Source organism: Saccopteryx leptura, chromosome 9 (assembly GCF_036850995.1).
Source record: "Saccopteryx leptura isolate mSacLep1 chromosome 9, mSacLep1_pri_phased_curated, whole genome shotgun sequence".
Classification (NCBI taxonomy): Eukaryota; Metazoa; Chordata; class Mammalia; order Chiroptera; family Emballonuridae; genus Saccopteryx; species Saccopteryx leptura.
In genome coordinates this window covers 88,258,356-88,281,945 of record NC_089511.1, presented here as the reverse complement: position 1 = coordinate 88,281,945, position 23,590 = coordinate 88,258,356, and the positions used below count along the sequence as shown (strand labels likewise).

The 23,590-nt window shown below is 48.8% G+C and overlaps 1 protein-coding gene across 2 annotated transcripts in view; it reads left to right on the top strand.

The window, feature by feature from the left end:
- GRID1 (glutamate ionotropic receptor delta type subunit 1) overlaps positions 1-23,590 on the top strand; it is an 840,295-nt gene that overhangs the window by 169,306 nt on the left and 647,399 nt on the right. Inside the window, exon 3 of one of the 2 annotated variants that reach the window (XM_066349530.1) lies at positions 7,861-8,145. The exons of the other annotated variant lie outside the window; for it this stretch is intronic. Coding sequence (XP_066205627.1) covers positions 7,861-8,145 — 285 coding nt within the window. The remainder of the gene's footprint in view (positions 1-7,860; positions 8,146-23,590) is intronic. 2 annotated transcript variants of the gene reach the window in all.

The window sequence follows — 23,590 nt, the reverse complement described above, 5'->3', positions numbered from 1 at the left end:
TAGAAAGCTCAGCATTGACATGCTAAGTGTGAGTTGCTAGTGGACTCACCAGAGGAGACCCCCTAACGGGGTTGAGGAGCCCAGGGGAGGGCTGTGGCTGGAGTGACAACTATGGAATCATCAGCAGGGCTGGGGTCTAACTTTTAAAGGGTTGGGTCAGATGTACAAGGAAGGTTGATGATCCCATTGAGAGAGGATGTAGTGAGGGGTCTGGGTCTGGGTTTAGGAGAAAGCAGGAGGTGAATGCACCCAAAGCTTATGAGCAGGACCTTGCCTGAGACAGAAGCTTTTAGCACAAATGCCAGGTAGGTGTGAGGATCTGCTGGTAAAAAGTGGGGTGAAGTCCTCTATGAAGAATGAGCAAGGTCAATAGTTGAAGAGCTTGGGGGAAAAGCCCCAGAGTGTTGAGAGAACAACAAGGAAGGGACGTGGTGGCGAGGTGTGAGAGGAACAGCCAGGTGGAGGCCCTGTTGAGGTTAGTGACATAGCTTTGCTGGGTCCCTATGTTGCCAGCTGTGTCTCTGACTCTGCTCTGCTTGCTCCCAGACACAGAGAAGTGGTTGGGCAGGCTGACCCAGCACAGGTTGATTTTGGGTGGGGATTTCACCAGCTGGGCTACCCAAGGTGAGAGAGGGGAGCCGGGGGGGGGGGATCTGCAGAAGAGTGACTGTAATGGCAGTGGACAGAGACTAACTGAGCAAGGGACAGGCAGTCAGAGCAGCAAGAAGTTGGTGAGAGTTACTTAAACAAAGCATCTACAGGACAGGATGCTTGTCAATACTGTCCTGTGCTCGGGGGGGAGGGGACAGGAGGCCCCCGACCCTTCCCTCAGGGGGGCCTTTTGGAGGTCAGCGCCCTGCTGGAACAGCTCTCTAGCACTGGCCTTTGTATCACTCTGTCCCCCTCTCCCCCCCCATTTTATAGTTTTGTTTATTTTTTAAGCACCTTAATAAAACATGAAAAACATTTATTCTCTATTGGTCAATAATTTACTCTGAATTATGACAATACTAAATTTAGTCAATTATTCATCGACTATAAAGTATTTATAAATGCTACCTTAATTTAAAGCATTAGCTGTCAGAATTCAAATATTAATAAAGCCAGGGCCGACTTAGAGAAGGAGAGGAAGAGTGCGGGTACTGAGGGTGTCGGGAGTGTGAGTGCGGCAGCTGGTAAGATTGTTGGGAGTACCGAGCAGGGTGGGAGCCTGCTGGTGGGGCGGGCGGAGGTGCTGGCACGCCTGGTGCTGCCCTGCCAGAGCCCCGCAGAGAGAGGCCGCCCTCTGCGGGCAGGGCCGAGCCCGGGGCTGCCCAGAGCCTGGCTCCCCTGCCACTGCATGCTGAGCCCAGCGGAGCCTCGCCAGGCTTCTTTGGGTGGAGGGCATCTATCTCTACTAGGCTGCTTCTCCCCAGGTGGAGTGTCCTCTCTTGCTCTGTCCATCTTAAAAAGTCCTGTTCTTCCAACTACCCAAAGGCTATTAGCACATCAAGTTGAAGGGCTGCCTGGGTAGGTGTCGCACATTCAGGGGCCGTGTGTGCTCCTCCAGGAGGAGTGGCTGTGGATGTGCCTCAGGGCGTGGTGTGTCCACGCACCTGGTGGAGGGGAGGGCGGGCTTGGGTGTGGCTAGCATCACTTCCGGGTGGAGGCACCAGAAGTTGTGTGTCTCTTCTAGGGTAAGCCTTCTAGGGTGTATTCCCCCCAGCCATGGCCCTAGAATGTTCCAGAAATCCTCATGGGGTTCAAGAAGCCTGGGCATGGATCAGGAGTGGTGCCAGTGTAACTTCAGTGTTGGGGCACTCGTCTCATCCCCAGTTCCCCCTGCAGCAAGGGAACTTGATGAGCTGAGGATTTGCCCTCAGTGGGGAGGGACCTTGTTTCTGCTTGCGGGCTCCTGCCCCAGGGCCACTCTATGTGTGGGGCTTCCCCAGGAGTTTCTCTCCAGGGAAGGGTTGGATAGATTCCCCATGGGACCCTGCGCTTTGTCCCCTGCTGGCCACCATGTCCTCCTGGGACTGCCTATGGAGGGACTGGTCCTCTGGTTCTGAGGCTCTCTTTGCCATTTGCTCTCTCATTGTGTGGCGCTGACCATGCAGCCTGCCCTCTGTGCTTCTGTTTTCTCACAAGGGGTCAGGAAGTCATGGAGACTCCGTCTGTCTTGTGATGGGGCTGGTGCTATGCCTGGCACATCTCACCCTGACAGTTCTGTGTCTGGGCAGGTCTGGACCAGTGGGGTGCTGACATCTCAGGGGACACTGGGATTGTGATTGTGGGGCTGTCTGGGAATGCTGGCCGAGCCCCATGAACCCTCTTGAGTGGCCTCAACCCTGAGGTCTGAGCAGCCTCTTTTTTCTCACTATCCGGGAAGTCACTGAGCGACTCCCTGCTTTCCTAGGTCACTGAGCCTGGTAACGGGGCTTGAAGTTGCTTGTTACAATTCATCTCTGCTTTTACTTTCCAGCTGATGAGCCATTCTTAGGGAGCCATTATCAATCCATCTGCGTTGTTATAATCAAGAGGGATCAGCTTCATGACCATGTGATACCGCGGCAAAGAATTACAGCAAAGGCTGTTATCTTCTAGTGAGTTGCAAAGACACCTCTACACCAGAGAGGCGAATAGCAGTGGTGACTTCTACATTCCTATTACATGCCAGGCTATGTGAATGGTTCTTTATGCACAAAGCCTTGTGAAATAGGAGCCATCCTCTTTACCAGACAGAAGAAACACAGAAGGCCCAGGGACTCGCCTGAGGCCCCGCCCAGTGTCCATGGCAGGTTCCAGGATTCAGACCCAGACCTTCGGACCCCCCGCCTTGGGCTCAGCCTCTCTTCACAACCAGGATGTGAGTTATGTAATGCCCTGTCCTGGGAATGAGCACACAACCTTGATTGAGCTAATAGCTGATTTGGCTTTGATCTGATGTATTTTGATCTTATTATTTTTATGTTAGGAACCTCTAAAAAACCATCATTTCAACAGTGCCCCAATTAGCAGTCCATTCACAGTGGATTGGAGATCGACTTGCGTTGGGCTTCTCCATCAACGCCTGGGAGTGGCTTTCAGCCCTAATTAGCTGCCCTGTTCACTGAGGCCATCAGCTTGAGGCGCTTGTGTGGGGCTGCAGGGGGCTGTAGGACGGGTCGGTGGTGCCCACCTCCGTGGGGAGGGCTGTGGTAACTATTGTTTCTTGGGATCCTGGGCATGACTTGGGTGGGGACCTTGGTGGGGAGGCGGGGTGCTCAAGGAGATGGGCAGGACACTGATATTGATTTAGTATCTTTTTGGTGCCCAGTGTGAAGTTGTCACTTGGGGTCCACATTAAGTTGTGCTCTCATAGTGCTCTGCTGGGTAGAGATTCTTATCCTCATTTAATAGAAACCAGAGGCTCAGAAAGGAGACATACCCACGGCCACATGGCTGCTGACCGGAGGGACCCAGACCGGAGCCATGAGATTCCTGAGCTACATCTGCTGTTCCTGGGAGCCTGGGTCCAGCCAGGAAGCTGGTGTCTCTGGGTGCCCGCAGTGGTGGGGCAGGGTGACCAGGCAGGACGTGTCTGTTCCCTGTGCATGTCCCCACTGTCTGTGTTTTCATACTCGCCCTTATCATACTGCTTTCTCATCTCTGCTGGCCTAAGTCTTCCTCTTCCTTTGAGGAAGTGCCAACCTCATACGAGTTCTCCCTCCCCTGGACCCCAGGGAGCTTCTGCTCTTCTCTCTCACAGGCTGAGTGGTGAGGTCTCTCTCCTTGGTAGATCGAAGATGGGACCCCTGGTCATCCTGATCTGTGTCCTCCCCCCACCGGGCTTAGTGCCGTGGTTTGCAAATAGGGGTGTGCTGAGTGTGTGTAGGAAAGAGGCAGGAGGGAAGGAGCAGTCCATAGGCACAGAGGGATGCATGCCCAGATGAGGAAACTAAGGCTCAGAGACATTTAGTGGCTTTAGAACCCAGTGTATTGGAGTGGGCACAGGGCTTGCCATCAAAAATCAGGTGGTGATCTGGGAAGGAACCAGGCAGAGTGGGCAACAGAGATCTGGGATCCAGTGATGGCCACAGTGAGAGTGCTTTCTTTGGTGTCCTGAGCTGGGACCAGAGCTCGAGTTCCTGGATAACTTTATGCCCCAGTGATGTAGTGTATTTTGTAAGTGTACTTTTTTCAAGTTGTAAATGCATTCAGTGTATTGTATCTTATGAAAGAGTATGTGCAAGGGAAGAGAGAGAGAGAGAGAGATCTGTTTATATCAGGACCTTAGCTCTTAATGTTTTCTCTTGCCTTTTTGTATGCATGCTTCTTACCTAGTTATAATCCTGGTGAGTGTGTAATTTCGTGTCCTGGTTTTGTCACTTAGGCATGTCTCAGAAGTGTGTTTAGATTGGATGGCATCTCAGTGTAGCCCTGTCCCTCATTGGTTGTGTGGACATATCTCATAACTTGATACGTGGACAATGGATGCAATGACACCTATTCTGCATGACATGGGTGTCACGAGAACAATGTGAATTCACACACACACACACACACTGCTCACAAAAATTAGGGGATCAGGGAACGTGCAGATACTCCAGTACTTTCAGCCTTTTGTACAGTGCATTTTCACCAAGGAAATAAAAGTTGGTTTTGCATCTCATTTGCATAATCGAACAACTTTCTTTGACTTGTTTGCTTTTCTGATGTTCTTGTTTAATAAAAAAATCAAATGCTTCTTTTTTTTGTATCGCTTCATATTAATTTTGAAATATCCCCTAATTTTTGTGAGCAGTATATATAAAGTACTTGACAGAATATTTGGCACAGAGAAAATTCTCAAGAAATGGTCCCTCCTTTTATATAGCTTCATACATATTCATTTCTGGAAGATTATTTCCCTTTCCAAAAGGACTTACCTGTTCATGGCATGGAATTTTAGCAAGATACAGAAAAGAAGGAAGACCATTTCTAGGCCTCTTCTGAAGGGCAATTGCTTTTAACATTTTGCAAAATTTCCTGCTGGTCTTTTTCTTGTGAGTTTTGTTTTATTTACTTAATATTATAAGATATGTACAATTGCATATTATTCTCACATAATGTTTACAACCAGCACTTTCTCATGTTATTGTAGCTTTGTGAATAGGTTTAAAGGTCGTGCATGTTTTCAGCAAATAGAGCACTTTCACACCCCTCGTCTATTTGTGTCTTTTCAATTGTTAGTGATATTTCAAGAGTATGGGTAAGTGTCCTTTGAATGTTTCTGGATATAAAGCCATTTCCATCATTTGGGTAGGATACAACGTGGAATTGTTGTCTAGAGGGCACGAAACCATCAGGCTTGCGGTCTTTTCGCACTAGTCTTTACTAACTGCCATGTGCCGGACACGTTGCATGTCTGGGGAAGGACGGCGAGCAGAACGGGCATGGCCCTTGTTCTCTGGAGCTTGAGGTCAAGGAGGAGAGATGGAGAAGGGAAGTGTCAGCACAGAGGGAGCACTGAACAAGGGGCCCTTAAGCAGTCTTGGGACATAGATGTAGTGTCTGAATCTTTTTTTTAGGTAAGAGAAGGGGAGATAGTGAGATGGACTCCTGCATGTGCCCTGACTGGGATTCACCCAGCAACCCTTTCTGGGGCCAATACTCGAGTACTGAGTTATTTTTAGTGCCTGTGGCTGATTTGCAAGGACCAGCCGAGCTATCTTCAGTGCCTGAGACTGACACTTGAGCCAGTAGAGCCATTAGCTGTGAGAGGGGCAGAGGGAAAGAAGGGAGAGATAGAAGGAGGAGAAACAGATGGTCAGTTCTCCTGTGTGCCCTGACTGGGAATTGAACCTGGGACATCCATGTGCCAGGATGATGCTCTATTCACAAAGCCACCAGCCAGGGCTGTGTCTGAGTCTTGAAACATGAGTGAGTATGAGGTTTGAGAGGCAACAGCAAATATGACAGAGTTCCAGGGGCCAAAAGTTGGGCACTTGGTTGGGGCATAGCGGGCAGGGGCATGTGAGCAGGGTGTGGCTGCTCATCTCGGGGACCTAGAGGGCTGCTCTGAGAAGTTTGACTCTATCCCCAGAGCTCTTTGGGAGCCACCAAAGGACTTTGAACGCAGCATGGTATGGTGGGATTTCTGTATAAGAGAGAGCTCTGCAGTGTAAAGCCTGGATGGGAGGGCAGAGCATCTGGTGGCTGCATGATTCCCGAGAGAGACGTTTGAGAGTCTATTGTTTAATTGTCCCACCCTAGGCCTCATGTTTGGAGGCCGAGGGGTCAGCAGGGAGCATGGTGGCATTTGAGTTAATGTCCTGATTGTGCAATGCGGGCGTTCTCAGGGGGGAGCAGCTATCTGATAGCATGGGGGTGGTCTCCCCTTCCTGCACTTCCCAGCCTCCCACTACCTGTCTTTGGGGGTGCCTCCTCTGCTCCTCGACTCCTTCCCCCAGCCTTGTCTGAGGCATTACACAAACCCAGGGGCTCTCCACGGAAAACTGAACTGTCAAAGTTGTTAGAAAGCTGGCCATTTGCAGCAGACGGCCTGCTGACATACACAGGCTGGGCTTTGAAACTGCAGCTCCTTTCCCACATTCTTGCCATCCCATGAAGCGCTACAGACAAACATTGCTTCCAAACTAGTGCCATGGTTCTAGTATGGCGAGGTGTATATTTCTCTTAATTGGTCTGATGTCCCCAAAAGGTACAGGTGTGTGGCTAAAAGGAGCATCCCTTGTGGGGACAGGAAGACTCCCAAAAAAGGTGAGTGCCACCACCCTGGAAAGGGCTGTGGTGCCTCCTTGTGTCCTCCTGTGCCACAGGCAGTAGCTGCCCTCAGTGGGGAGCATCTTCTTTTGTTATTGTCAAGTGGCTTTTGCATAATTCTGGGCTTCTGGAACCAACAGCTTCATCCTGGGTTTGACCCAGTAATTTATGATATGAATCAAGTGGACTTGCCTGGAAGACCTAGGGTTCTGTCTGTCTCTCTCTCGTTTTTTTTTACACCAATAACCTGGGTCCTCTGGGTAAGTGTCTCCCTGAATTCATTCCCTTCAGTCCCAATCAGTTCAGTTCAGCCCCAAATTGAAGAATACCCAGTATTTTCTTGGCCTGGGCTTGACCTTGGGGATGCACAGATTAAAAAAAAATGAGTTCTGCCTGACCAGTGGTTGTGCAGTGGATAGAGTGTCAACCTGGGACACTGAGGAACCAGATTCAAAACCCCAAGGCCACCAGCTTGAGCTGAGGCTCACCAGCTTGAGTGTGGGGTCTCTGGCTTGAGAGTGGGATCATAGACATGATCTCATGGTTGCTGGCTTGAGCCCAAAGGTCACTGGCTTGAAGACCAAGGTTGCTGATTTGAGCCCCAGGTCACTGGCTTAAGCAAGGGGTCACTGGCTCGGCTAGAGCCCCCCCCCCCCCATCAAGGCACATATGAGAAAGCAATCAATGAACAACTAAGGTGCAGCAACTATGAGTTGATGCTTCTCATCCCCCCCCCCCCAAATAAAAGAGTTCTCGGCTCTTAAGGTGGTGAGAGTCCAGGTAGAAAATAGGATGGCTGATTTAGCAGCTTTGATGGGTATCCCAGAAGATGTTGACTGGGTCCCTATTCTGCCATCCCTCCTTGAATAGCCTAGGGCAAATACTTTCTCCTCTCCTGACCTTTGTTTTCCTATCTTGTTAAATGGGTACAAGCCATCTAGCTGGCAGGATCACTGAGGGTATCAGTGACTGTGTGTGAGAGTGCTGGCCTAGGCTGAGATGAGTTCTTGGTCTCTGGAGACAGATGCTGTTTCTTGGGGCCCCATGTGTAAGCTGCTAGGCCTGGGCCATGCGGATTGAAGCAGTGCAGCATCACCCCATGCTGACCCCTTCCTCTGTCTTCCCTCTTTTTTCCAGCCTGTGACCTCATGACCCAGGGGATTCTGGCTTTGGTCACGTCCACCGGCTGTGCATCCGCCAACGCCCTGCAGTCCCTCACAGATGCGATGCACATTCCACACCTCTTTGTCCAGCGCAACCCAGGGGGGTCACCACGCACTGCCTGCCACCTGAACCCCAGTCCTGATGGTGAGGCCTACACGTTGGCCTCACGACCACCTGTGCGCCTCAACGATGTCATGCTCAGGCTGGTGACAGAACTGCGTTGGCAGAAGTTCGTCATGTTCTATGACAGCGAGTATGGTGAGTTGAGGGGCAGGGGCCACTTCAGGGCTCCAGTGGAGGCGCAGCTGGGTGCTGGGTCATTGTGCGTGGTAGCCAAGTGCTTCTGAGCTGGTGTGGAGGGCGTGGAAGGTGGTAGTCGTCTGGGCTGAGTGGGTCTCAGGTGGTAGGGCCCAACCTTGAGCTTCACGAGTCGGGTAAGAGCTGTGAAAACAGGTCTGTAGACAGGCACTAAAGTTGCCTAGCAACACCACTTTATCATGACAGCTGAAATTTGAATCATCTTAGAGTTTTCAACAAAATATTAATAAACTGCTGGCAGGGATCTGAAGGGCTACACACAGGTGGTGGTGAGGCCAGCTCGCGGAGGTCCTCCCAGGAGCCTCCTCTCCAAAGATTGTTCATCACATTGGCCGATTGCTCAGCCTTCCCAGCTCCTTCTGCCCTCCACCCTGATCAGCCCTTAGTTTTGGTGTCTTGGGCCAATGTCAGGGGGAGGAATGGCCTGAGTGTCATGGAGTCACTCTGGGTTGTGGGTCTCAGGTCACCGGGCGTGGCTGGACGTGGCTTCCTTGAATGCCTGCCATGTGAAAACCATAACTTGCTTGTTCAAAACCAGAAAGATCAGCTTTGGAGAAATAACTTCAGGTCTTCTTATGTAATTGAGATTCACATATAATTGTGAGAAACAAATTCAGAGAGAGCCCATGCGTCATTCACCCAGGTTCCCCAATGGCAACATTGTTCATAACTGTCACACAGGATCACAAGCAGAATTTGGCATGGACGCAACGCATGGGGCTTGCTCCTGGGCTCCAGTTTACATGTAGTGGATGTGTGTCTTCCCTTCTGTGTAGTCTTATCATGCATAGATTCATGTGACCCTACTGCAGGGGTACAGAACAGCTTCCTCCCAAGGGTCCCCATGCTACCCTTTTATAGCCACGGCTACCACGTTATGTGTCTTTAAAGGGTATGGGGGATCAGTGAGGGTTGGCAACCCCACAGCTGGGCCGGAATGGAGTGCATGGACCTTTGAAAGTCCCAACTTGTCTCCTGGTGAAATAATTCCTTTGCCAAGAATGTAACTAAGAAGAGAAGCCGGCATATCTTTGCGTTTGCCTAAACGCTTCGCTGCTCCGAGACTGGAGTGCTGTCCTCCGCTCTCGAGCAAACATGCTGTTTGGAGACTTCCAGGAGGGATTGAAAGGTCAGTTACTGTGCTGAAATAAAGATGAAGCAGTGATGGGGCAGGGTGGCCCCAGACGCTGGAAACCTGAACTGTACTCTGTCCAGAACTTGGCCTCCCACCCCCTCTTAATCTCTCGTCCTGGGGAGGAGTTGGAGACCATGCCACAGCTCTGTGGGGCCCACATGGTATCTCTCAGGGGACCAGTCTTCCTCTGAGGACCCTTTGTGTCAGTGGTTCAACCCTGCTGTCTGCTCTGAGACTGACCCGTGGTCAGTGTGGACTTGGCTGTGGCTGGAGAGGGCTGTGGTCCTCTGTCTGCAGGCCCTTCCCACCTGACTTCTGGCTCCTTTGATCCCCTTCTTCACTGACCTAGAGAAGCTCTTTAAGCCCTGGTTCTCCCAAAGGTTTTGAGGTGGTTTTGGTGGGAACCTCAACCATACAAGGTAGGGGTCATCTCTTCACCCTGTCTGGGCTCCTGTAATTCCTGCAGACTAAATGGCACCTGTTCAAACTCTGTTTTCTTATTACACCCCTTACCCCTCCTCAGCTCAAGAATCAAGTCCTCATGGAAGGGAACCCGGAACCCCGCCTCTCTGAGCCTCCTCCCTGTTCTGTGGAGCTGGCTCCTTGGTGACGTGCTGTCATCAGACACACTGCCCTTCTTGTGGCTTGCTCCCAGCTTGTCCCAACACTCTCCTTAGGGCTAATCTTGTATGAACACTGCACTCCCACACCACACTGTTAGCTCCAGATGAGGTGGGGCTATTGCTATTCACTTGTGTGCTTCTGCTGCTTAGCATGGTGCCTGGTGCAGGTAAGCCCTGAGAAATTGTCACTGTGTAAATGAATCAACTCATATACGAGCATGTAGAATTTTCAAACAATTTTAGCACATAAAAAAGTAGGAATGGGGGTGGGGGACGAGGGCACTGGTAATCTGACCTCTGATGTAGGGAGGTGGGTTAGCAAACAGATGTTTGTTTCATTCTGTAGGCACTCTCTCACCCCTCCCCTCTGCTCTCTCTCTCTCTCTTTTTTTTTTCTGTATTTTTCTGAAGCCGGAAACGGGGAGAGACAGTCAGACAGACTCCCGCATGCGCCTGACCGGGATCCACCTGGCATCCAACCGGCATGCCCAGCAGGGGGCGACGCTCTGCCCACCAGGGGGCAATGCTCTGCCCCTCTGGGGCGTCGCTCTGTTGCGACCAGAGCCACTCTAGTGCCTGGGGCAGAGGCCGAGGAGCCATCCCCAGTGCCCGGACCATCTTTGCTCCAATGTAGCCTTGGCTGTGGGAGGGGAAGAGAGAGACAGAGAGGAAGGAGAGGGGGAGGGGTGGAGAAGCAGATGGGCGCTTCTCCTGTGTACCCTGGCCGGGAATCGAACCCGGGACTTCTGCACGCCAGGCCGACGCTCTACCACTGAGCCAACCGGCCAGGGCCCCCTCTGCTCTCTCACACAGAACTTTCAGTCAACTCAAAAGGTGGGTGAGCCCCTCTCTTCCGATACCCACACTTTTGTTCCCTTTGGTAGGGCTGAAGTTAGTTTTCAACCAGACTGGCCTATATTAGTAATTCCATAAAGATGCAGGATGACTAGTAGCTGTCCTCTGGTGGACCACTGTAGGCATTTGGCTGAGATGTGAATACTGCATTGGGAAGAATTCTGAGGCTGTATGTAAGTGGTGATGGAAAACGCTGTGACTGCTCTGTGAGGCATCTGTGGTGCAGGGGAGGGGCCCGCGCAAGTTCAGTTGGATGTTGCTGTCCTTGGTGCTGACCCACTTGGCTTTCAGGTGTCCCCAAACTACAGCCCGACCTGTGGGCCGCATGTGGCCCCCTGAGGCAATTTATCTGGCCCCACCGCACTTCTGGAAGGGGCACCTCTTTCATTGGTGGTCAGTGAGAGAAGCACTGTATGTGGTGGCCCTCCAACGGTCTGAGGGACAGTGAACTGGCCCCCTGTGTAAAAAGTTTGGGGACCCCTGTTTAGTCAGGGCACCATCCTGTTCCTGTAACCTGGGGCTTGCTAAGCCCCGGCTTCCCTCTCCTGTTCCCAGCTAGGCAGAGTTGATGCCAAGAAGGAAGGGTGGTGGTTGGGAATGGACTTGGCATGCCCTAGGCTAGCGAGGTGGGTCACTTTAGTGAATGTCATATGTAAGGTTCCAACCTTGCTGGGTGAGGCCTGATTCTTACACTTGTCCTTCAGCTTTCCTTTAAGCCCAGAAGTGCCCTACCCTGGGTGCAACCTGAGCACTGGGCATGTGAGTCAGGAGTCCAGGGTCAGGGAAGTAACAGCATTGGGCCCTGAGATGGAACTTGGCTGAGATGTGAGAAAGGAGTTTGTATGTATAAGGTTTACAAAATGCAAAGGTGTTTCATTTGGTAAAATTCTATTGAAAAATACTTGTATGCTTGTTATGACAGTGAAAGGAAAAATAGAAGAGAAGCTGACATTTGGGACAGAAAATCTGCAATAGTCAAATACCAAAAGTTTGGATCAAACAGAACTTTCTGACTTGTCACTTAAGAAAAATCTTGGGATATTCATTCTGTGTTGGTGGAGGCTATGTGTGCTAGCAGCTGCAGCCACAACTTCTCCTCCTAAATACATTTGGATGAGTGGTGGAGCTGCTGTGAGGTTTTAGAAACTATTGACTCATTCATTCAGCAAATAGCCACTAAATTCCTACCATGTACAAGTATTTTGTTATACATTCTTTGTATATGAAGAAACAGATGGGCAGAGTAATTTGGCTAAAGTAGCACAGGGCTGGGCTGTGAGGTCAGGACCCTGGACTCTCCCTCAGTAGCATCTCCACCTCAGTCTCTGGGCCAGCTGGCAGTCCAGGGGTGGACTGGCTGCTGGAGTTCCTCAGCAACAAAAGTGCAGGGCTCTGCATGACTCGACATTGTCTATTGGAGCTAGTTTATAAATTATTTTGAAAACTTAGAAGTTACACATGATGACAATGTATAGGTTAGATTAAAAGAATGATAATATAATGAACTCCCTCAAACCCAGGCCAGTTTAAAAAATGCAAAGACGCCCCACCTAGGGGACAACCTGGGTATCTTGATTGTGTTCTTGCCAGTTCCTTTCCTTTCTTTATAATTTGTCATATAAAGAAATACCAAAATACATGTTGCTTGGGTTGGCTTGTTTGTGAACCTTAACTACATGGAATAACTCTTCTGTATGCTTTTGTGATTGCTTTTTTTTTTTACTCATTATTAGGATATTGAGATCCACTCATATAATAAAGGTGGGTATATTTGATCATTTTTATTGTTGCGTAGTATCATGTGGTTTATTATCTATTTTATTGTTACGGGTTTATTATTATTTGAATTGTTTCCAGATATTTGCTATTGCAAATAATGTTGATAAGAATATTCTCTTATTTGTCTTTTGGTTTTTCTCTGCAAGAGGGTTTTTGGGGTCTCTCCTGAGGAGAATTGCTGGACTTTGGGTCTATGCATGTTTCACTGTATCAGGTCATTCAAAATTGTTTTCTATTCCTACTTGTCGACACTGCCATCTGCAACACATGAGAGCTCTCAACCTCCTGAACACCTGGTCGTGTTTCAATTTTAAGATTTTATTGTGAAAATGGTATATTACTATGATTTTAATATGCATTTTCCTGATAACAGATGGGTTGAGCAACTTTTCATGTCTTCATTGTCTATTTTTGTTTTCTTTCTCTGAAATGCCCATTTATTATTTTTAAATTTTTTACCCATTTTAAAAAATGAACCTTTTCTTTTGTAAGTTTGGTATGGCAAATATCTTCTTTTAGTTAGCATCTTAATGCACAGAAACTCTATTGGTTTGTTGTCAAATTTATTCATCTCTTTTTTTATAATGTTTTTTTATTTTTATTTTTATTTATTTATTCACTTTAGAGAGGAGAGAGAGAGAGAGAGAGAGAGAGAGAGAGAGAGAAAGGGGGGAGGAGCAGGAAGCATCAACTCCCATATATCCCTGACCAGACAGTGCAGGGTTTTGAACCAGCGACTTCAGTGTTCCAGGTCGACGCTTTCTCCACTGTGCCACCACAGGTCAGGCTATTCATATCTTATATGCTTAGCTTTTTCCTGTTTTATTTAAGATGTTCTTCCCCACCCAGACATTGTAAAGTGATTCTCCTGCTGAAACCTCAGTCAGTCTCTGCACTGAGGGCAGGTGCTGCCCTTCTGGCTGGGCGTCCACGGTTCCCCAAGCAGGGTGCACCTGGCTCCTGATGCTAGGCCATCTCTCTCTGCAGTTGTGGCCCAACCTTCCTCCCCCAGCACTTTTCTGTTCTATTGTAGCTGCAAGGCCAATCTTTTTCTTGGTGGTGATTGCACAGCTTGTGGCAAGGTGGTTCAGGAGGGCTTCCTGGAGATGGTGACATGTTAGCAGGGCCTAGAAGACTACTAGGAGTTAGGCAAGGAATGGGCTCTTGGAAGGAGGGGCGTGGGGAGAGTATCCCAGGCAGAAGGCAGAGCGTGCTGGGAGGCTGGGGTATGTGTAATGGGAAGAGGGAGAGATCATGTGGCTGCACTGTGCAGTGGCCAGGGGTGAGGCTGGAGTTATAGGCTGGGCAGGCCTTAGGGGCCTCGCTGATGAGCTCAGAATCCCCGGGTATGTTTGGGAGCCATCCCTTGCTCACGCCTGCAGGCCCTATTCTTCAGGCCCAGTCCAGAGACCCACGGGCAGACATGGAGTCTGGAGGTCTTCATCTCCAGAAGGCTTTGGTCCTTCCACAGCCTGTTTCCAGACTCACTGGCTGTTTAGGAAGGAAGAAAGTAATGAATGCAGAGGGTTATGATCTGATTGAGGACAAACCCCAGGCCCAGAGTCCAAGCCAGAGACAGGGCCTGAATGTCCCAGGTGGCCCAGGAGGCTCAGGGATCCGTGAGTGACAGCTCATGTCTCTTCAGTTCTCCATCCATGCTGGGCACTGTGCAAGTGCTGTAGCTGTACCCGTCCATGTAATCCTCACAGAAACCCTTCTCGGTCTGTTTGCATGATCTCTGCTGCAGATGAAGAATCTGGGGCTCAGAGAGGGAAGGGACTTGCTCTAGGTCATGTGGTGGGGTTGGCCAGGTCTGATTCCCAAAGTCAAGTATCACAGCTCTACTCGTAGCTCCTGGTCCTCATGGCAGATGTGGGGAGCAAATACCACAAGTAGACTCTTTTCTTAATGCACAAAGGTTTATTGTATATCATTGGTAACAGCAGAAATTGCCATATGTCCATCTTTAGCAGATTAGTTAAGTATGTTATATACATTTAATGTAAAACTATAGCTCTTTATGTACTAAGAGGCAGTAGTTCCAATAAGTGGTACTATTATCTGACAATTGCAATGCAAGAACACAAGAACTGTGGTGTGGAGTGTTGCCTTGTGCAAAAGCAAGCTTGTATGTGTGTGTGTGTGTGTGTGTGTGTGTGTGTGTGTGTGTGTGAGAAAGAGAGAGAGAGAGAGAGAGAGAGAGAGAGACTATAAGGAAATGCTGTGTTTGGGAGGGAGACACAATGATTTGGGATAGGGATGGGAGATACAGTTATAGTTTTTACCACATTTTTTATACCTCTTGAATTCTGTATTAAGTGCAAATATTAATGCAGTAATAGGCTGCCTGCCCTCCCTCCTACTTTCTGCCCATTGTGACTTTTCAGAGCTACAGCTTCCTTATGAAAGGAAGAGGGACGGGGATTTCAGAGCTTCACGGGGAAAGCAGCCAGCAGAGTGCCTGGCACATGGCTGGTGGTCGATGACCATAACAAACCATGTGTGGGACCGAGGGGCAGCATCATTTTTTTACAGGGCTTGCTGTGGCCCCAGGCCCCAGGAGAGTCTTAGTATAAAAGGTTTGGCTGTTTGTCTCTCCACCCTGGCTCAGGATTACCCTTATATGTAGTGGTTAGGGTTATGGACTCAGGAGTAGTAAACTAGGATCTAATGCGGCTCTAGCTTTGTGACGTTGGACAAGCCACTCAATCTCTCTGTGCAACAGTCTCTTCTCTTGTGATATGGGCTAGAACAATCACCTCTGTCCACTGTGGCCTATCTGTGGATTAAATGAGATAATATATGCAAAGGTCCTCACCAGTTTCAACACATGCTAAGTGCTCAGTAAGACTTCTTACTTAGGAACTGTGCCTGGTGGCGGCCCACTGCCACCCGTTCTCTCTTGGACTCTTAGCTGGTGCATTTTCCTGTGGCTTGTTGTGTGGTCCACTACACATCTTGGTTCTTGGGAAAAACAGAGCTTGGGTCAACCCTCTCACCTGCAGGGGCCTCCCTGGGCCTCCCTACCGTCTCACTGCCTGGCCAAGGGGCCGCCGGTGGGCTGTGGCACCTTCCCCTCCGGAGAGCCCGACTGGCGCTCTGTCGGCAGTGTGACTGGTTCTGTGACTCTCAGCTGTTGGACCTCACTTCCAAGTTTTCTTGAAGTGAAATTCCCCTGAAAAAAGAGACTTATTAAGGACAAATGCTATTTTAATCAATGCTCCATGCCAACAACGTCTACTTTCTGGCCTCTGGCAAAAGCAGGCTAGATGACTGAACCTCAATGGTGAGTGATCTCATTAACAAACATTGTGTGATTATGGCATTAAATTGAAATAATAAATACACTTTTTCAAGAACAAATGAGTAAGTGAGTTTAATTGCTAAGAAACCTACCATGAAGTTTGACAATAACTTTACGAGGACGAGTGTTTTGGGTTTTGTTCTTTAGTCTAATTACAAGGCAGCTGTGCTTTGGGGCATGTTAATTGTAGTGTTTGCCAGAAGATTAAAGTTTATTAACTCTGGAGTTCCCTCACCCCATCAGATTCCAGAGACCCCCTAGGAATGTGCGGTCTTGCCTGATGCAGGTATGGAGAAAGGTTAGGAAGGTGAGGCTGCCCCCACACCCCACTGTGCACAGATTATGTGCACTGGATTAGGGAGGCAGCTGCCCACCTCATGTTTCCCAGTGGAGGCTCTGGGAGTGGCGACGAGGCCACTTAGAACCAGAAGATGGGAGTCATGCCTGACATGGCCATGCTTCCTGTGGGTAGTCTTATGTCTCCTCTCCAGGCCCCTGTTTATCCAGTTCCTTGATGGAAGTTGCCCTCCAAGCCATGGGTTGTGTGTCTGGGAGGGTTTGCCTGCTGCCACACCCGTGCCACCCACCTTGGGAGCCTCCATGGGGGCCTGGCACACTGTCTTTTGATTTTAGGTTTAATTGTTGCTGGCTGCCTGCTTGCTTGTTTATTTCCTGCACACATCCAGAGGGGGTTCACAGAGGCTTCTAATGAGGCGTAGGGAGATGAAGGTAAGAAACTGGCAGTCAGAAAATTGGGACAGGGCTGCAGTACTATGCTGGCGGGGAGCGTGACAAGGACTGCTGTGACCAGGAAAAGGAAGGGAGCCATGGCTTCTGTGGCTCTGGGGCCTTGGGAGAGTCAGCAGGGCAGCTGGCTTCTCCAGCTCTGGACAGAGACCTGACCTCTGCAGGGCAGACAGGAGACAGGATGGGGTGACGCTGCTCAGCTTTAGAGCCTGTGCAGAGGCGGTTTTGTTTGGCAGTTTCTCAGTCAAGCACCATCCGCTGATGTGGAATGTGGCCTGCAGACGGCCTTGCCCATCCTGGAGTGGAGCTTGCCACTCCTGGGGGAGGGCAAGGCTAGGGTGGTGCCCTTGAAGAGACCGTGGAGTCCTTGCACTCCTCTTCTGGTGTCTCTGTTGTCTACCGAGGCCTCGGGCCACTGAGTTCCAGGTGCTGTGCGAGGCCCTGGGGAGCTGGAGGTGAGTGAGGCAGGCGTGGTCTTTGTGCCTTTGGCCCAAGGGTAACTCCCATAAACAGGGGCAAGGGAGGTGAGGAAGGGTGTGATGGAGGCTGTGCTGTGAGCCTGGGAGCTTTGCTGGGAGCTGGGTCTGCCTGGCCGAGCCTGGGAAGACCTTTTGAGTTCCGATACAGTGCGGAAGGCTTGTCGTAGAGCATGGGGTCTTTAAGGTTCATCTATGCTGTAGCATCTGTCAGCATTTGTCCCCTTGTTACAGATGGGTAATATTGAAGTATGTGTGGACCACATTATATTAAAGTGTTCATCCGTCAGTGGACACTTGGGTGTTTTCACCTTTTGTCCACTTTGCTTTCTGAGGGTATTAGAAAAAAAGTGTAGTCACGTGGGAACTTCTGTGAGTGTGTGTACAGTATGGGTTTGTGTGTGTGTGTGTGTGTGTGTGTGTGTGTGGTGTGCATTTGTATGCTATATTTTTTTAGAAGCTAGCCATTCATTCTTCACTTGGCCACCAGGGTCACCTTCCTTAAACTCAGTATCCTGCTTGGAGCCCTGCAGTGGCACACTGGCTCCTCAAGGATCAAGCTCACATCCCCCAGGTAGCCTGTGGGGCCTTCACGGTCAGCCACGCCCCTTCTCTGGCCTCTCCTGTCATCATCCCAGACCCCTTGTGTGCTGCTACACAGGATACACAGTGGAGGTTTAGCCAGGGGTGTTCAGCCAGTGCACATCATTCAGAGGAGGGGGTGTTCCATGGGGAACTGTCGACATGTGTCGGCAGAGGTGAAACACGGAGGTGGAAGCAGCCTGACCAGCAGCTGTAGTGGGAGGGTGTGGGGGCCCTGAGCCTGAAGGGATCAATGGAAGAGGTGGCCCTGCAGCCATGACCATCCACTGGCGGCTAGTCCCTTCCCTAGAGACCACCTGTTGGTCAAATAAGTGTAAATATGATGTATATGTTTGCTCGCTTTGGGTGTGGGGGACAGGCTGTGAGCTGGCAAAGTCATTATAGCCTAAGGCTTAGTTTTCAGACTAAGCCTTTCCCTCTCTTCTAATACTAAGGTCTTCTCAAAACTAAGCTTTTTCCCACACTCTTGACTGTTGCATGATGTGGGGTGGTGCACTCTTATGAGGAATCCCATTAATGCCTCAGATAAGTGGCTTTGTATCAGAGACGTCCTTATTTGTATACTGGCTTAACGGCTTTAATTTTCTGCACTATAAAATGAAGCAGACCAGGGGCTCTCGCCCTCTCTCGGTTCCTGCCATTAGCATTGCAGAAGAGAGGCAGCCAGGATGGTGGAGTGCTGAAGGAGAAGCCAGTTTTTGCAGAGTTTGTGCAGAGAGAAGGAGATGGGGAACAGAGGTGAATAAGGCTGGTGGGACCTTTGATTCTAGGAAACTCGGATGAGTCAGTGGCTTTGGGAGCCCTGAATGGAAAGGGAAGTGTTTTCCCACTGGGTGTATTTTCTCGCCTGCTGGGTGCAAGCTAGGATTAAAGCTAATGGCCCACCAGTTTTGGCTTTGTTATTTCATTACCGTCTGTCTGAATCTAACGCAAACCTGCATGGGCCAGGCTGCTGTGATGGTGGCTGTGGCTATTGGCTTTACACCACCCTAAGGGGGCTGAGAGCATGGAGCAGGCACTGAACCACTACTTCTTATAAGAGAGAGGTTAGATGAGATACACAGGCACAGACACAGACACACAGACACACACACACACACACACACACACACACACACACACACACACCCCTTGGGTACCTGTGGTAATTAAAGTCAGAAGCACAAATGAATGTAGTTTGTGGCCAGCTATGAATCTTGCCAACAGTCTACAAGAAAGATCAATAAATGTGCCTCCTTCTAACATGGCACAGGTCTCAGCGGAGGCCTAGGGCAGCTCAAGGTGAACTCATGCTGAGGCTTCTAGTCACGGTGATTTGGGGAGGGGAAAGCAGAGCGAGAGTCAGGGGCACTCCTGACCTGCAGGACAGGAATGTTGTGTCAGGGTCGCCTTGTTACCTAGGGCGAGGGCCTGGGGCAGAAGCCATCCTTCCTCTCAAGGGGTTCACTATATACCTTTCTCTAGCCTTGGTGACTGCCACTGTGGCCAGATGCCCTGGCCACAAAGACAGGCAGAGGGCACAGGCACCAGCACAGTGAGATTTCTTGGGCCCTTGCATCTGTCGTGGGGACAGGGGCAGTGAGGGGAGGAGGTGTGGGTGGTGCCCTGGGGCCTTTGTGCACAGGCTCAGAGAGCTACTGGGACCCCTCCTCCCAGTTCATGTTTGGTAACTGCACTTTGGTAGAGAGAAATCATTCCTGGTGGGAGCATTTACAACATGGGAATGATCAATTTCTGCACATCAGGGGTTTTTTTTACTCCAGTTTACATGCCCCGCTGTCAGGGTGTTTATTATCTGTGTGGGGGTGGGGGACAAGGAGACGACACACTGAAGGAACGGTGGGCGGCGTGGGGCTCAGTCATGGGAAGGTTTCCTGTGGGACCCACACTGGGTGCTGAAGGGCAGGGATATTTGGGTGGATGAAGACAGATGCTCCAGGAGGGGAGATGCCTGAGTGTAGAAAAGCATCTAGGTTTTAGAGACTAGGAATCATGGGAATTCAAGCCAGATGAGTTTGCTGGCATTAAAGGGCCTGGAAAGCCAGGTTAGAAGTTTGGGCTTTACCCTGAAGGGCAGTGGTTCTTGGTGGGACATTGGCTTATGTCTGGAGGCATTTTTGGTTGTCATTACAAGACTGAGGAAGAGTGCTAGTGGCATCTGGTGTGTAGGGGCCGGGAGTGCTGCTAAAATATCCGGTGCCCTTCCTCCTGGGGCAGCCCTGGCAACAAAGGAGTTTGCGGCCCCACCAGGCAGTAGGGCTGAAGTTAGGAGACCCTGCAGTGGGAGCTCATGCAGGGATGCAAAGTCGTAGTTTTACTTCAGTGCACAGAGTGAAGTAGAAGTGTGTGTTTGTGCATGCCTGTGCGCACATGCACACACGTGTTCATGTGCATGTATGGCAGGAGTTGGAAGCAGATTAATTAGGGCAGTGGAAGGGGAAGTGGGTGTCGGATGTGCCCTGAAGACCCTACTGCCCTCCTGGAAAGGCAGTGACTCACTGATATCAAAGGACAGAGCAAGGTAGAGTCAGTGGGAAGTGGCAAGTGTGGTTTGCATCATGGAATTCCAGGGTAATCGAATGTTACCAAAATGGCCCTGTGTACTTCCTTATTTCAGAGGAGAAGAATGGAGCCTCAAAAGGTGCCAGGAAGTATATGTGGAGTTTGAGACTGCAGGAAATCAGAGGGAAGGCTCTTTGGATGGTGAAAAATGGCCACTTCAGAAATAAGGCCACTTGCTACTTTCCTGGGCAGGTGTCAGGAGAGTCCTGGACCTGGTAGTCTATGGCTTTGCCATGACCTCCATGCCCCCGGCACCTGTTTCCCCTGTGCTCTTTGTGCTTAGAATCTCAGTGAGACAGGTTCAACTTCTGTGTGCTACTTCCTTAGCTGGACCACTCTGACCCTCAGTTTTCTCATCTGTCAAATGGAGATACAGTAATATCAATCCCATAGCATTATCAGAATAGTAAATGAGGTCATTAGTGTGCCAGGTAGGAGTAGCAATGAGTGGGGTGTTGTGATGATTAATTTTTAACAGAGAAGGTTGGCAGCAGTGGCAGGGGATGGGTAAACATGTACCCACAGCTCCAGAGCAGCTTTGTTCTGGCTCCATTATCTGGAGTCCAGAGGTGTGGAGTCAGGCCCCAGTGACATCAGCTTTAAGCTCTCTCCTCATCCAGGGCACAAAGGGCTTCTAACAGTAAATAAATCTCTCAGATAATGAAAACATGTATTTTCTGATTGTAAAGTTGTAAACAACACTGATGTATCCAAAGTAAAAAACCACATTTCTCCTTTGCATACCCTCCCGTTGCCCTCAGTTCCCTCTTGTCCCCAAGGTCACCCCCAAACATTTTCTTTAGGGCTCTCCCAGCGGGACAGCTGCAGCTTGTGTCCTGTGTGTGTGCTGGAGGAGAGGGGCGCTGTGTTCACTCTTCCATTCACTTTGTCATTTACAGTGGTGCCTTGAGATACGAGTTTAATTCGTTCTGTAACTGAGCTCGTAAGTCAGTCAACTCGTACATCAAACAAATTTCTCCCATTTAAAGTAACTGAAATAGGTTTAATCCATTCCAGCCCTGTGAAACATCTCCAAACCATTCTAAATTATGAAAAAAGATGTTTTTAATTAAGAAACACACATGTATACTTTACCAATGCATAATAAAATATATGAAATAAAAGAATAAAGTGCTATTTAGTACTGTATTCTTACCTTGGAGACAGAGTGTGGCTAACAGAGGTGAATGGCGGAGGAGGAGGGAGGGAGGAAGGGATGCAGGCACTGTAGACACGTAAGCTAAAACTGCACTTTCTTAACACTAAATATAAACTAAAATTGCATTTTCTTTACTTTAAACAAAACTAAAATTGCACTTTCTTTACTTAAAATAAAACCACAAAAACTTAATTGAAATAAAATGCACTTTCTTAACTTTAAACTGAACTTAAGCTTAATATTACGTATTTTTCATTTAATCACCACCTGTTTTTGCCTTTTTGGCTGCACTTTTGGCACTTTCACTTACAGGACTTTTGAATAAAAATCTATCCAAAGAGGTTTGCTTTTGCCTGCCTTTTAAAATGTTACAGAAATGTGACAAACAAATGTCATTAAAAAGCACAACCAGTTGAAACTTTTTCTGGGTGTGTTTTTTTCAATGAAACTTGAAAGCTTCTCACACATTGCCAGCATGTCTTTAATTTCACTTGTAGAAATCACTTCCTCCTACTCTACCTCCTCCTCACTACTAATCTCTTGCAGCAGCTCCGTATGTTGCATCATCTGTAGCTCCTTCAACTCCTCGGTTGAGAGTTCCTCCTCATGCTCCTCAATGAGCTCGTTTACATCACCCTCATCTACCTCCAGATCCATTGACTTTCCAAGGGACACAGTCTCCTCCAACACTTCTATCTCAGTTTCTCTGTTTTGAATCCTTCGAAGTCCCTATCTGCAACAACATCAGGCCATAACTTTTCCATGCCAAGTTCAAGGTTCTCCTTGTAACCTCTTGCCATGCCAAGTCAATAATGCGTAAACATATCATGATGTTGGAGTGATCTTTCCAAAACTCTCAAAGGGTTAGATTTGTATTCTCAGTCATCTCAAAGCAGCAGCGGAACAAGTGCTTTGTGTAAAGCTTTTTAAAGTTGGAAATGACCTGCTGAGCCATAGGTTGCAAGATTAAAGTCGTGTTGGGTGGGAGGTAGAGGACTTTCATGAATTTGAACTTATCGAGAATGTTATCTTCAAGACCAGGTGGGTGGGCTGGAGCATTATCAAGGATTAGTAATGCTTTCATCAGGAGTTTATTTTCTTGAAGATATTTCTTCACTGCAGGACTAAAGACGAGATTTACCCATTCAATAAAAAACTGCTGCATAACCCATGCCCAAGCATTGGCGTGCCACATAACCTGCAGTTTTTCTTTAAGAATCTAGTGAGTCTTGAAGGCTCGAGGATTTTTGGAATGATACACTAGCAGTGGCTTTACTTTACAGTGACCGCTAACATTTGCACACAATGCAAGGGTCAGACGGTCCTTCATGGGTTTATGGCCTGGCAGCTTCTTCTCCTCTGTGGTGATGAAAGTCCTCTAGGGCATTTTTTTTCCAAAACAATCCTGTTTCATCACAGTTGAACACTTGTTGGGGGATGTAGCCTCCCTTTGCAATAAGCGCAGCAAAACGTACGATGTACTCCTCAGCTGCCTTCACATCAGCACTGGCAGCTTCACCATGCCTCACCACTGAGAGGATGCCAGATCTCTTCTTGAAATTTTCAAACCAGCAGTGATTTGCCTTAAACGTATCTTCTGCTGCCTCTTTTGAGGTTGGTGGTTCTTTCTTCTTCAAGTTGCCGTGTCTTTTCACATATTGCAGTCTCCATCACTATATCTCCTGCCAGCTCTTTCTCTTTCACCCACACCAGCAGAAGCTTCTCCATTTCCATGGATATTTGTCCTTAATTGGGACAGAACTGTAGTTCCTTTCACTGGATTTGCACTTTTGATGTCATCTTTTTGTTTAAGGATGGTACAAATTGTAGATGTATTGCGGTCATATAGCCTTACCAGTTCAATCACTCGTACACCTTGCTCATGTGTTTCTATTACACTGGGGAACAAAATTTTTGTTACATCCACAAAAACATGTGTTATTACCTAATTCAAGTGTGCTGATCTCAAATCTGGCATTTGCTTTTCTTTGTAAGCTACAGTTTGTTTGCAATTCAAAATTTTAGGTTTTTATCTTATTGTAAAATTTTCAACATTTAGTTTAACATAATGAAGTAGAATGTCTTCTTGGGCATCATCTTTGTGAAAATATAATAATTTATATAATGCAGTAAATTCACTAA